General features: G+C 41.4%; 1 protein-coding gene across 4 annotated transcripts in view; it reads right to left on the bottom strand.

The window, feature by feature from the left end:
• The window catches only part of TBC1D30 (TBC1 domain family member 30), a 51,335-nt gene that overhangs the window by 25,416 nt on the left and 12,899 nt on the right, over positions 1-13,020 (bottom strand). For 2 of the 4 annotated variants that reach the window (XM_062491988.1, XM_062491989.1), the window contains exon 1: positions 3,939-4,360. The exons of the other annotated variants lie outside the window; for them this stretch is intronic. In XM_062491988.1, the coding sequence (XP_062347972.1) occupies positions 3,939-4,269 (331 nt within the window). In that variant the 5' untranslated portion in view covers positions 4,270-4,360. Of the gene's footprint in view, positions 1-3,938; positions 4,361-13,020 lie in introns of those variants that run through there. 4 annotated transcript variants of the gene reach the window in all.

The raw sequence follows: 13,020 nt of genomic DNA, 5'->3' as shown, positions 1-13,020 counted from the left end.
CCCTCATCATACAAAAATACATCATGACCAAGAACTCCTTTTGTTAATGTAACAAATGCTGACACATTCCCTAACACAACCTTGTAGCAAAGAACCAACAGCCTTCCAAAACAGCCATGTATTCATTTCCAACCCAGCAGCCAAATATTAATTACTTCACAGTTGTCTAAGACTTCAAAGATCCCAGTAACAACTTCTCTCTCTGTCTTAGAAGCTTCCTAAGAAAGACACAAGATACTTCCAGGTCTTCAAAAGATCACGTATAGCAAGATAAAATCTCAGAGCAAGGCAAAAATCTATCTATAGTTACACGAACATCATGATCAGGGAGCTCACATTACAGTCAACGTACATGTCCCTTCTGAGACTGAAATGAGACCCTTCAAATGAGACCCTTGATTAAATGAGACTGAAATCCATCTACAAAAGTTAATTATACCACAGCAAATGATTAAGACAGGTGTGAAAATTACTGTAAATGAGAATTACATCACATAGTAACATCAGACTACACAGAGAACTCTCTTCAGTATGGTACGAAACTTCCTGGTCAGGCCATACATAACAATTTCTCATAAAAGCCATGGAATCTCTGTCCCTTTATTTGTTCCTCATTAGCAGTATTTTCCAAATCAAATTATGTGACAGTTTTGCGTGAGGGGAGGGGAAGAACCATGGAGAATGAACCCCAGAACTTATACAACTTGTTCCTCATTCCCACCCTTTTTAAAGAATTTATACTTCCTAAAATCAAAAAATTATAACATTGCTTAATAAAAAAACACAGAAAGTAAGCATGTAAAAAAAGCTGCAACCATACAGGGAAAGGTAAACAGAAAATCTGGAGCAACATCTCATTGCCCATTACTTATTTCTGGCACAAGAACCATCTTACTACATGCAGATTCTGCACTCTGCTCAAGGAATTCGACCCTGAGTTTAGAGCTTCAAGGAAACTAATGCCTATCCCTAATTCAACCTCTCTTGGTTTCCTAATCCTTCCTTTCGCCATCATTCCAGCTTTTTTACTCAGTTGTCTTTTCTCCATAAAATAACTTAGACTCCCCAATAGCTTCTTCCCCCCTCAGAAGAGGAGGGACCCCACACCCATACAACCCTACCCATTTTCACTGGATTTTCCCATTTCTGACAATCCTCCATATTTGGGTTACATTCCTCTCCATTACATAAATACATGCTTTTGCAAAAAAGACCCCTTCAAGCTTTATGAGAACTTTTCTTCCCAGCTCCTCTGCAGGGACAGCCTGGCATAGATGTGCAACACACAGAGCACTATTTCCTACTGTAAGTGTTGCCAGCACAACTCATCCCTTTCACATCAAATCAGCTAGGCTGTAGTGTCATTTGACATATTAAATATCACCTCCAGTTCATACACTTTCAACTGATTCTTCATATCTGAGAAGCACATTAACTCATATCAGCAGGAATATGTTGGGAACACACTGGAATTATTAGCTCCAGGAATACAAGGACACACAAAGCTTGACAACAGATTTCTGAAGGGTAGGGGAATGACAAAATAAGCTCTGTGCAATGCCCTTCCAAGCCTGTCACCAGAAACCACTGCAGAAAAGTTACATATTTTTTTTAAAAAAATAGGAAAATATACCCCCCAAACCACAGTCTTCTAAGTTTTCCTGTGTAAAATACACAGCAACTCCTGACAAGAAAAGGCTATAAGAGGGAAGATTATATCCCTAGGATTCCCAGACTCTAGCTGACTGCCACTACATAACCAAAATGTAGCACAGAACCACACGAAGAGCCACAAGAGGGGAGAAAAATACTGTCAGCCAAGTAACAAATTCCCAGTCCACTCTCAGTAATATTAAACAAAAGGGTAGGAAAAAAATCTGCATTTTTTTCAGAACTATCAAACCAGAAGAAAGTGTAAGGAGATTATGTGTCTTGATGCACATTTGTGAGCTATAAAGACATAGCTATAAACTTGCAAATTAGCACTATAGGTTCTCGGCTGTACTTCACAGCTGTAGAAACCTCTCCCACTGAATGCAAATAAATATTTCATAAAAAATAAACAAGGAAAAAGGTCTAAAGCAGCTTTGTGTGCAGTAGGAGTCCATACTTGAGGAAAAAGAAGTGTCAGTGTAAACTATCACATTCTGCTGCTTGCTGTTTCAAGAAGATTCTTAGCCTTGCAATTTATCTTGAAAAGTAACATTCTGAGTAACTCTGTATGAAAACGCTTGTATCAGGAGCCAGAACTCACTGCCAGGTATCAAAGCACATCTAAAATCTCCAGTCCAGAAAGACTTCTCAGTAGAGACAGCTAATAGAGACACTAAGTAAATCGGAAGAATATTTCATCCAGCATATTTTTTAATGCTCATTAGGTGTCCTGAGCCCACTACTCCATGAAAACATGTATTCTGAACTGGGTTATTGTCTTTACCTACACATGAACAACATGGAAACCTCAAACCAGTGGGATTTTTAGGACTATAGCATTCATAGTTACACCTCCAATCACATTCCCTGCTCTTTGTGTGAGTGTAAATACAAGAATGTCATTATCTGGATAACGTCATTACATGGGATAACAGCAGACTACTGTTGGAGCAGGGGTCTTTGAGAATTACAAGTCAGGAAATCTCCTTGAAAATAGCAATCCCATCTGTACCAAAATGTACCAAAATCTGTACCAAAATGTACCCAAGACCTTATTAATAACAGCTTCTGAAATTAATCTCAAACACAGAGGCAGTGAGCATTGTGGGCTTGATGCACACATAGCTAGTACAACAGGAAACTGATCCTTATTTATTTTCATGTATTGCTCCATGCTTCAGTGGATCTCCAGCTTGCATGCTTTGCAAATGCCTAAAATTAGGCAAAAGACCAAAAACGTTTTAGCTACGAGCAACAGTTCTACCACGGTAAATTAAATTTAAATGTCTTGATATTTCATTTTTGAAAAATTAAAAATTTTAATAGCAGGCAACTAGAACCTAGCATTCAGTCGTGATCACCCATCTTTGCTTCTGTTGAGAGCCCACCTCCCCGGAGTAAACATATGTTGTTTTCTGACCACCCAGTTCTTAAAAGATTTTGATACTGAAGCAGGATCTAGAAAACATAGCTGCAGAGCTGATGCCTTCCCCTTGGAATAGGCATGGTTGCAAATTTAGACAACACCCTACCGCAGACAAAGGCTGGGCGGGAGGAGGGGTCTCTAGCAGGTCAAGAGTTAGCAGGTGTATCGGGAAAGGTTTGGGGTGGCTGCGAGGAGGCTTCGGGGCAGAAAGCCGAGTCGCCGATCCCACGGGAGAGAGGTCGGAGGGAGAAAAGCAGTAGGGACAGACGACACAAAAGCGCTGCGAGGCGGCGACGCCGGACGGGAGGACCAAGGAAAGGACCGGGAGATCTGGAGAGCGGAGCCGGGATCCGCGGGCGAGGCGGGACACGAGCAGGAGGAGTCCCCCGGGGCAGGGGCAGCGCGCTGCCTTCTCCGCAGGGCCCCGGCCGCCCCCGCCCCTCCCGCCGGGGCCCGGCCCTCTCGCCGCCGGGGCCGCCTCGCACCCGCCGCGGTGCCTCCGCCGCTCCCCAGCCCGGGGCCACCTCGCAGGCCCCGCCGCTGCCCGCTCCAGGCCGGCCCGGGCGGGAGCGCCGCGCTCCGGACACGCCGCCGGCCCCAGGCCGCGACCGCGGCGCCCCGCGCCGGCCGGGCCCCGCCGGGGCTGCCGCAGCTGCGGCCGGAGAGGCGCATCTCCCTCGGGCCGGGGTCGGCCCCGGGCGCTGCCCCCCGCCCCGCCGCCCCTACCCGCGGCCCTCATCGCCCGCCGGCCGCCTCCTTCTCCTCTCCGAGCCGACCCCGAGGCCCCGGCCGCTCCCCCCCGCTCCGGTAAGCCGCTTACGGGGCGGCAGCCGCCGCCTCGCCCGGCCGGCGCGGGTACCTGGCTCTAAGGTGCACAGCAGGCGCGGCGCGGTCCGGGAGATGCAGCTGCGCTTCTTGAGCACGTTGCTGAGGATGGTGCCCACGCCGCCGCCCGAGCTCTGCCGCTTCAGGCATCGCCCCCCGCGCCGCAGCGAGCCCGTGAGCCTGTCCTGCCGCATGGTACCCGGGGCTCGCCCTAGGGCGGCGGGGTGGGGGGCATGGCGTGCGGGGACCCGCACTGCAGACAGCCGAGTCCGAGTGCTGAAGAGAACAGGGAGAACAAGGAGAGGAGAAAGACAAAAAGGGAAAAGGAAAAAAAAAAAATCTGTTCCCGCCCACAATCCTAGCATCACTGCCTGAATAAACCAGCAGCCTCTCCTCCTCTTCCTCCTCCAGCACCACCTGGAAAGCAGCGGGCGAGGGGAGCAGCAGCTCTGGTTACAAATAAAGGGAGCCCCAGCGGCAGTGGCGGGGCTCAACTGCGCCAAAGGGCTTGAGGACAGCTGCACAACCCCCGGGCTGCACGGGACCACCCGACAGGGGCAATGCGGACACGGCTCGCTTGACGCCTGTTAACAGGCGGCAACATTGACATTTCTCCCGAGAATCAAACAAGCTAAATATCCGCCAGAGTCTTCTCACGCGGTACTCGGGCCTACAGCTGGACATTAAAAAGATAGTACTTGCTGCCCCTTTCAAAGAGCTGTCCTCCGAAGGTGTCACACAAGCACTATCAGACCATGGAGCAAGGGGAAGAGGGAAGAGTTTTAACAGTATGTCAGTGCCAGGGCAGGCTGGGGTCCTGCTCAGTGACAGCCCCAGCAGCAGCACAGTTTCTGTTTCTCACTCTCCAGCAGAGACACCCTGAACATTCTCAGCTAAAATAACAGCCTTTTCTATGAATATACATTGCAACTGCATTTACAAGTAATAAATACACTATGCACTAAATAGTTAAAAGAAGCTATTCAAAAGCACTTTATTAGATGCATTTTCCAGTGCTATTTGGCCTAAGAGCATCTTAAAAGGGTTTCAGAGATCCTCAAACTAGTGGTTTGATTGACAAGAAGGAAAAGCATTTGAAATAATGATAGCTTCTATCACCTAAACCACTCAGCATTTGTGTGGAAGGAGAGCAGATTTATCACACCACATTAGTCAGGCTCAAAGGCCAAACTACCAGAAGTCTCAGTCTACCTGCCAACAACTGTAGCTTTGAAACATTTTGCTCCTTTATTAAAAAAATGCGTTTCTCAGTCATGTTATAAAGAGAAAACTAGCAACAGATTAGCAGTAAAGCTAACTATGTAAAAGACACAATATAAAACAGAATCAAGCCTTTTTTAAAGTCATAACTATCTTTAGAAGTCACCGTTAAGCTTTCAGAGAAGTGTGATTTTGATCATGCCTCTTTAAATATCTGCTTGCGTTTTGGAGAAAAGTCACTACATTTGAGCTGTTAACTTGCACTCTGAATAGATAATTAAGTCTGCGTGTCGGTGGTTCTTTTTTTAACAGAGGTGACACTTCCCTGCTGATGTAGATGATGCAAATCACTTTATTTCAGTGCCAGCTGGAGATGATGATTTAGTGGTTAAAGCATCAAATTTGAAATCAATTAGTCTCCCTAGGTGTACAGATTGTACCAATGGGAATATAACAGCAACATTTAAATACAGAAATAGCCATATTATCTCTGTAATATTATTCTCCTCTTGCCTGAGCACCTTTTGCAAATAGCACGACATCGTTCGTGGATCATTTCAAGACTGACTAATCCAATACCATATGCTTTGTTGCCCAAAGTCTCAGAAGCCATAACCAAAGTTTCAGAAACCACTCATTATCCAGACAGTGAGAATCAGTCATCGCACTAAACTGTGTTACCCACAATTTTTAAACAATTAGAAATCAGGTCTAAGAAAGACATCAATATTTAACTGATGAAGATAACCAGCTCTCAAAATGAGAATTCAGTATCCCCATTATTGCTATTTCTCCTACTTGTCACCTTGTCTCTACAATAAAACTGGAAACAATCATGACAATCCTACTGTGACTGGGCACACAGATACTTCCAAGCATACCATTACGGAGCTTTCCCACATGCCAGCCAATTAATACAATGTTATTCTGAAAGAAAAAATGCAAAATCGAACTTCAGGAGACAAAATTAAGAAATCAAGCCATACTAATAGGTTTGATGACTCACTGGATCATTAGTACAAATGGATTTTAGACGCAGGGATAAGCTTCCCATTAAGCATACATATACATATCTTAAGGGCTAGAACCTAGCTTCTAGAAAAGTGAATGGCACTGGGTTTTAATCACTGATCAGGCAAAGCCTCTAATTTGCCTGTGGCAAGATGTGTGGACCCTCATGAATCTAATTTGATCCAGTGCATAGAAGTCTGGTCATGTCCACAAGCCTACATCTGCATTTACTGACAAGACAGATTCAGAAAGGATTTTGAGGAGGAAAAAAAAAATCAAAATGTTTGGCTAGGCAAGATATTTCAGCTCCAGTATTTTGTAATAATCAACATGAGACTTTGCTTTTTTTCCTCCCTCTCTAGTTCATGTATTCCCTCCCACAATACAGAGTCACTTAGTGAAAAACCTTACATCCTTATTTGGTACCTCTTTACAATCTTACCACCATCTGCTACACATGCCATTTTAAGGCCAGAGAACTTCTTAACGATACTATGTGTATGCTTGTTCCTTTGTTACAATGAACCTTAGGATGGTCAGTCCCAAGATCAGCAGGAGGTTTTGACCAAATTTACCTTAAACCTCTCCATTCTTTAGCCTACTTCTGCCTGCACTGGAACAATGAGGTAAAACACAGGCTGCAAGAAAGGAACAATGAGTACAAACAGATGGGGCAGCGACAGGAACAGCAGCAGAAGTGGGACCACAGAGCAATCTCACTTTTAAAGAATCTATTTGTTTGCATGGAACTTTAAATACCCAAGCCCAGGACTACTAGAAGGCACAATTCACCACCTCTCTTTTGATGTATGCTAAGAAGACTGAATTTAATTAAAAGACTTAAAATGGTAAGATATCTTCAGCTGGGTCACTGCATTTCATGACCTCCACGTCCTCCTCTTTATTTCACAGAAAATTGTAGAGACCTCCCTTGATTCTGATTTGCATCTCAACATCCCAGTAAAACAGTAAAAGTGGGAAGAAAGCTTATTTGCCACAATTCTCAACACCAATGTCAGCAAAAATGCTTAAAGTGACATGCACCCATGAAAAAAAAAATATAGTAAATATATTGTATGATAATACTGCAATATGATTCGTCCAAGAGGATTTTGGAAATTACACTTAAATAGCGGCACTACAGCAGCTGACAGTACAGCAAATATCTGAAAGAAATATATATCAATAGGTCGAGGGGTGAAATATACTGCAGCTACAAGGGAAGACCTGTTGTATTGACCAAATCATAGGTTCATTGTCTGCTAAACCCCAGAGCTCCACATAGTACTTTAAAGTGCCCCAAAAATGTATCCAGAATATGTAACCCTATTACCATAGGGTTTTAAATAGCTCTACGGAAGTTAGCAAATAAACCAACATATGTTTTGACGTGCATTGTAGTTCACCATGAGACTCCAAAGAAAAAATATTTCACTTTCAAATTACAGTATACAAGAGAAAACAAATGGAATTAAATATGTCCGCATTAGAGACAAGAAAAGGCAAGCTAGTTTGAGATTCTCCCAGAAGGCAAAACTATTTTAAATACATTTAGACCATTAAATCATCTCCATCACTGCAGCACAAAATTCGTATCCTACCCAGTTCTATGTATGTTCTATTATTAAACATCCCCTCTGTAAAAACAGCCCTGCTTCCTTCTGCTTGATCCTAAAAGCCTAAAAACAAGCACAACCCACCTGGAGTTTCACACTCCTCCAATGCACAAGATGGAGCCAACTCTGACAGCATGAAAAGAGGTCTCTAGCTTGTTGGGTCCTTGACACCACAGAGGCACAGGTGTTACAGCAATGCTATAGCATGAACACAAAAGCTCTCTTGAACACAAAGGCCTGTGAGGTGGCACAGCCCAACATTCTTCCCACCTCGGCTTGCAAGGGGAGCATTCTCTCCTGCACGGCCCCTCCATACCACAGCCCGTGGTACTGATGTGCTGCCTCAGACAGTGCAGGGAGTGCATGTTGATCCACCAGTCACCTGCAACTACTGTGTGGACCAGCAAGCACAAGCCTGTAGCACTGTTTTGTGTATCTGTTTGCATCACTGTTGCAGGAGCACCTAACAAGGGAGTCTATGGAGAAATTTGTGTTATACATCAGGAGAAACATGATTATGGACTAACAGATTCAGTTCTACTATCAAGCTGGTTTCTGTTGCCAGACAAGTAATCCAGCGTTGTCTTTGCTGCACAAAGAATGGCTCCAGTAAAAATACAGAAACAAATTTTTGCTACTGTATTTGTGCCTAGAGAAGGTTAATTTTACCTACTTGTTGAAAGCAGGGCTCAGGAAAATGGTGCAATGTGTTCACACGCTACAGTCTCATCAACACAGCTATAATATTTAAAATATTTTCATTGCATTAGTCATCATTTGTATCACTTTGTACACAAATGTCACAAAAGAGGTCAAGACCTCGTTGTGTTCTATATCAGATATCACAGACAAAAGCTGCAGAACCAATCCTTGTCTACAAAGGTATTCAGCACAAATATAAACTACACAATGGACAGGAAATAACATCTATGATTTCCAGGAACAGAGAACAAAATTTATATTATTTAGTCTAAGGAAGCATGCAGCTAGTCAAATATTTCCTCTTCCTTTAGACTTCAGGCACATAACCTTATTTCTTATTTCCCCCTTCCAAAACTGCGAGCATGGTAATTACACTTTAATACAGCCTTCTTTTTAAGGTAGCCTTAAAACAGCACACTTTTGACAGAGCTTTTGACAGAGAAGCTGGGAAATTCTCTTGTTTATAGGTAAGATATCTGAAAAAGAATATTGCTTGCATGTTGTTTAGCCATATCTATTGAGGACTAATCTTGAGACAATCATTAAAATAGCACTGTTTAGTATGGTATATATCTTTCAACAGGAAATTAATCCACAAGTCTGAAACTCATGTAAGATGCTCACAGTTGCATATGTGCTACATGGTCCTTCAGCTCACAGTCAGGACTTCAGACTCAAGATTCTTTGTTGTGATCTTTAGTTGTGGGGTTCTGGTTTTTTTTACATAATGCTCCCTTTTTCCTCCAACACACATTATCCACTCCTGCCTTCTGTACTACACACTTGGATACACTAGGACAGGATTGATGAGAGGAGAGAAGAAGGTGCCCTTCAGTACAGCAAGCATCCCCTACCCATAAGTGTAGGTTGCAATTTATTTTTTGAGAGTGATGGACAGTTCTAGTAAGGGTACTTTCAAGTTGAATAATGTTCATAATCATACTGCTTCTTGAAATTTTTGGCAGATACACCCTGAAAAGTATGTCAAAGTTTTCCAGCATTAGTGAAAGCACTTGAAAATATATCTGCAAATCAACTATGGAAGCAGTTTACAGCACAATGGGATGGAGCTGGGATGACCAGTTTCCCCATCTAGTGAGGCATCACATTCCTGGGCAGTGAATTAGTGCAGATAAGGCTGACTGCAGTCCCTCAATCCCTTGGTTGTTCATAGAGTATCACAAGATGCTTATGCAACTGGATCATGTAGGTGAGCATATGAAAGACTTCAAAAGCATTTCAGGTTGCTAAAACAGACATACAGATGTGCCTGCAATCCCCCTGAACCTACTCATAACCTCTTTCCATTTGTAGATACATAATTGTTCAAATGAATGAGGGATGTGCAGAAAGACTTAACATTTGTATAGTAGCAGAACTACAGGCAGCAACAGCAGACCTGCATAAATCCGCCTCCCAGATCTGAACTCAATCCAGTAGAGCAAAAAAGCTCCCGTTTTTCCAGAGTTCTTAAAAAAAAACCCTCAGCAGCAAGCCAGAAGCTTTTCTTAAACCTGTCTACAACATAATCACATCAAGCTAACACTGAATATATTAATATTCAAATGCTTTACTTCACAAATTATAAACTCTCCTGTGTCACCATGTCTCACCACCACACCATTAATAAGCATGTATTCTGTAGTATCTGGAGTTCCTAGGTCAAACTAGTTTTGAGAATAGAAGAATTTAAATTTGCTGATAAACCAGCAATGCTGAGCACACAAGTGACAGCAACTAGTGCCAATGGGCTGGGTACAAAGGATGGCTTATTTCACTATAAGGCCATCACAGGGAATGGACTGTTTCCAGAGCTTAAAAGGAGAGAATTGAAAGAATTCCCAAAAGTAGAAACTGACTCATGTTTTCTAAACATCATGCAGCACAGATCACAGGTGCCTCAAGTATTTCAGAAAAATCCCAAAACCTTACTGACATTACAAAGCAGATGTGGTGTGGAAAGTTTTAACATATAGTTCAATAGCTACACTGAAAGAACAAGACAGATATTTAACTCAGAACTATCTATGTGGGAAACAAAAAAGTGCTTAGACCAATTTTGTTTGATCAGAAGACAGCAGTTAGTTCACCTTATTATGCCAATAATAGAGGACAACAAACTTACACAAGTACACCTGATATACTATTAAAGCAATCTGTATTCGCTGCAGTGCCTGTAAATCCTAATTCTGGGCTCCAACACTATTGCTATAGTTACTGCACAAGTACAGCAAAACCTCAGACTGTCTGCTTTAAAAAACAAACAAACAAATAAACAAAAACACATTAGCAGACAGATAAGTACAGGCTGCCAGCCAGATGATACTGAAAAGCATAGTGGACAGTATTCTTAATATAAGAGCTGCTATTGTTTCTATAGCCTTCATGGCAGAGATGAGCTCCAGGGGACACACCACGAATGCATAAGGTCAATGAGAGTGTTAAGAGATCAGGTTTTAATCATCAACATGTTCAACATGGTGAAACATCTTTAAGAAAATGCCAGCATGGAAGCAAATTGAAAATGTACTTGTTTTAAAACACTTGCGGGATGCAAGTAGGAGGAATGAGCCAAGCTTGAATACTAAGTAAGAAATTATGAGGATGGGACAACAGAGAAAAAAGTAGGTTCTGAAGAGTTTTGGATGTGAAAGCAACAAGAGGAAGACAGACTAGATTTACATTGACCATAATAAAAGCACACTAGTATTCATGAAAACATATATACAAACACTAAAACAGGTGATTAATCCAAGTATGAAGTCCACTTAATGTTTAATTCTTTGTTCATATATATGTTGCCTTCCAAAAGGAGGAAAGTACACCCAACAGAAAAAGGAGCTTGCAGAAATTTCCAAATGCCATGTTCCACATGCTTCTAACAAGCTCTTAATCAGAGAAAAATAATAGATAAGTGGATAGATATCTCCGTCTTGTAAAATTGGCTGTGTGTCTGTAATTCAACAACAGCATCTAGGTTCCTTATTATATCTTTTAAAATTTGGTTCAAATGCATAAATGAACTCTGAAGTTATAATTTCCACTTGAGGAACAGTAATGAAGAAAGTAAAAGGAGGTGGAGAATCAATTTATTTTACTTCTTGCCTTCATGTGCCAACTATAGCAGTAAAGCTATAGTAGATGCATCTCATGAGCAAGCTAAAAGATGTGTCATGCAAGCACTGTTAAAGTAACAATATATTTTAACTGCTGTAGTAACCAGTAGCATAAAGTCTAGAGTTAACAACTGGAATAAAAGTCATAGCAATGCTTACATGGTTGATAAAATAGAGAGAGAAAACCTTTTAAATGAAATACAAAGTAAGGAATTGAAGTGAGGTTTTGAGAGCAAATGACCTTTTTGTCAGATAAATTGTGTCTACAAAAGAAATTCAAAACATTGTTTTGGTAAGGCATATATTAAAAAGAAAAACAGTTGAAGAAGCCTATGTAATAAAAAAATGTTGCTGAAAAGAATGATCATAAAAGTTAAGAAATGTTTCCTAACCTTGCTAAACAATATGAAGCAAATGCATATCTCGGCCAGTAGCTACTCCAGAATTCCACTTAAATGCTACATGGTAATTTAAAAAATATGTCACCAACTCAGCAGAAAAACTAATATAATACATGAAAAAAAGAATTCTGACAAAAGGTATGATTTGTAGGTATGCTTAAGATAATATTGCAGAAAAGTGGAGGTCATAGCAGGTCCCAGATCTAAAACTGAACTTCTCTTCCTTTATTAGAATCTGATTATTGGCTTAGCACCTATCATAAAAATTGAATTTTACAGTGTGAATTACCAGCTTCATTGATCTAAACTGCTATTTCAGAAACAGCAGGATTTTTACTTGCCCAACAAAATGAAAAAAAGCAAAATGATCCCAAATCCCCAAAACAAGATTTATCCACAAATAGAATACTTAGAAAGATTTTAGATCAAAATTTAATTGCTAAAGTTAGAAAATTTATAATGATGAAATCTCCTTCGCTATTTCTACCAATGAGCATTGGGTAAGACAAGAAATTAGCAATAACATGTTGGGGGAAAAAACCCCAAAACCCAAACAAATAATGAAAACCATGCAAACACACAAAAAATAAAATGTTAGCTATTAATGATGCCTAATCCAGCCCAAGAAATGTTCATGGTCTGTATTTGGCCATATGTATTGGCAAGGAAAACATGTTGATCATTACCAGGTTCTGTGATTTTTAGGAAGTTACCAATAATTTATAGAGAACTAAATTTAGAAGCTGTTTCAATGCTGACAAAACATAGCAAGTAGGTTCCAATTTTTATTAAGAAAAAAGATAAATGATAGGCTTGTAAGTAAGATCATCTAATGTGAAAATGGAACATAGACTTGACTTCTCTGGCAAATTTCAAGGGTATGTGAGGAGCACTCATTTACTGCTCAGTAAATCAAACTTAGGTTGTTAACAGCTTCAAGGAGAAAAACATTTTAAAAATGTGAGATTCACATTTAACTCTTCCTTCAGAGTTGCTCCAGTGCAGAATCATAAGCAGGACTATTGATCCAGACAGACTAAGCTCCACAG

This window comes from Cinclus cinclus, chromosome 4 (assembly GCF_963662255.1).
Source record: "Cinclus cinclus chromosome 4, bCinCin1.1, whole genome shotgun sequence".
Taxonomy (NCBI): domain Eukaryota; kingdom Metazoa; phylum Chordata; class Aves; order Passeriformes; family Cinclidae; genus Cinclus; species Cinclus cinclus.
Note: the sequence above shows the minus strand (reverse complement) of the source record. Positions and strands in the feature narration are given on the sequence as shown.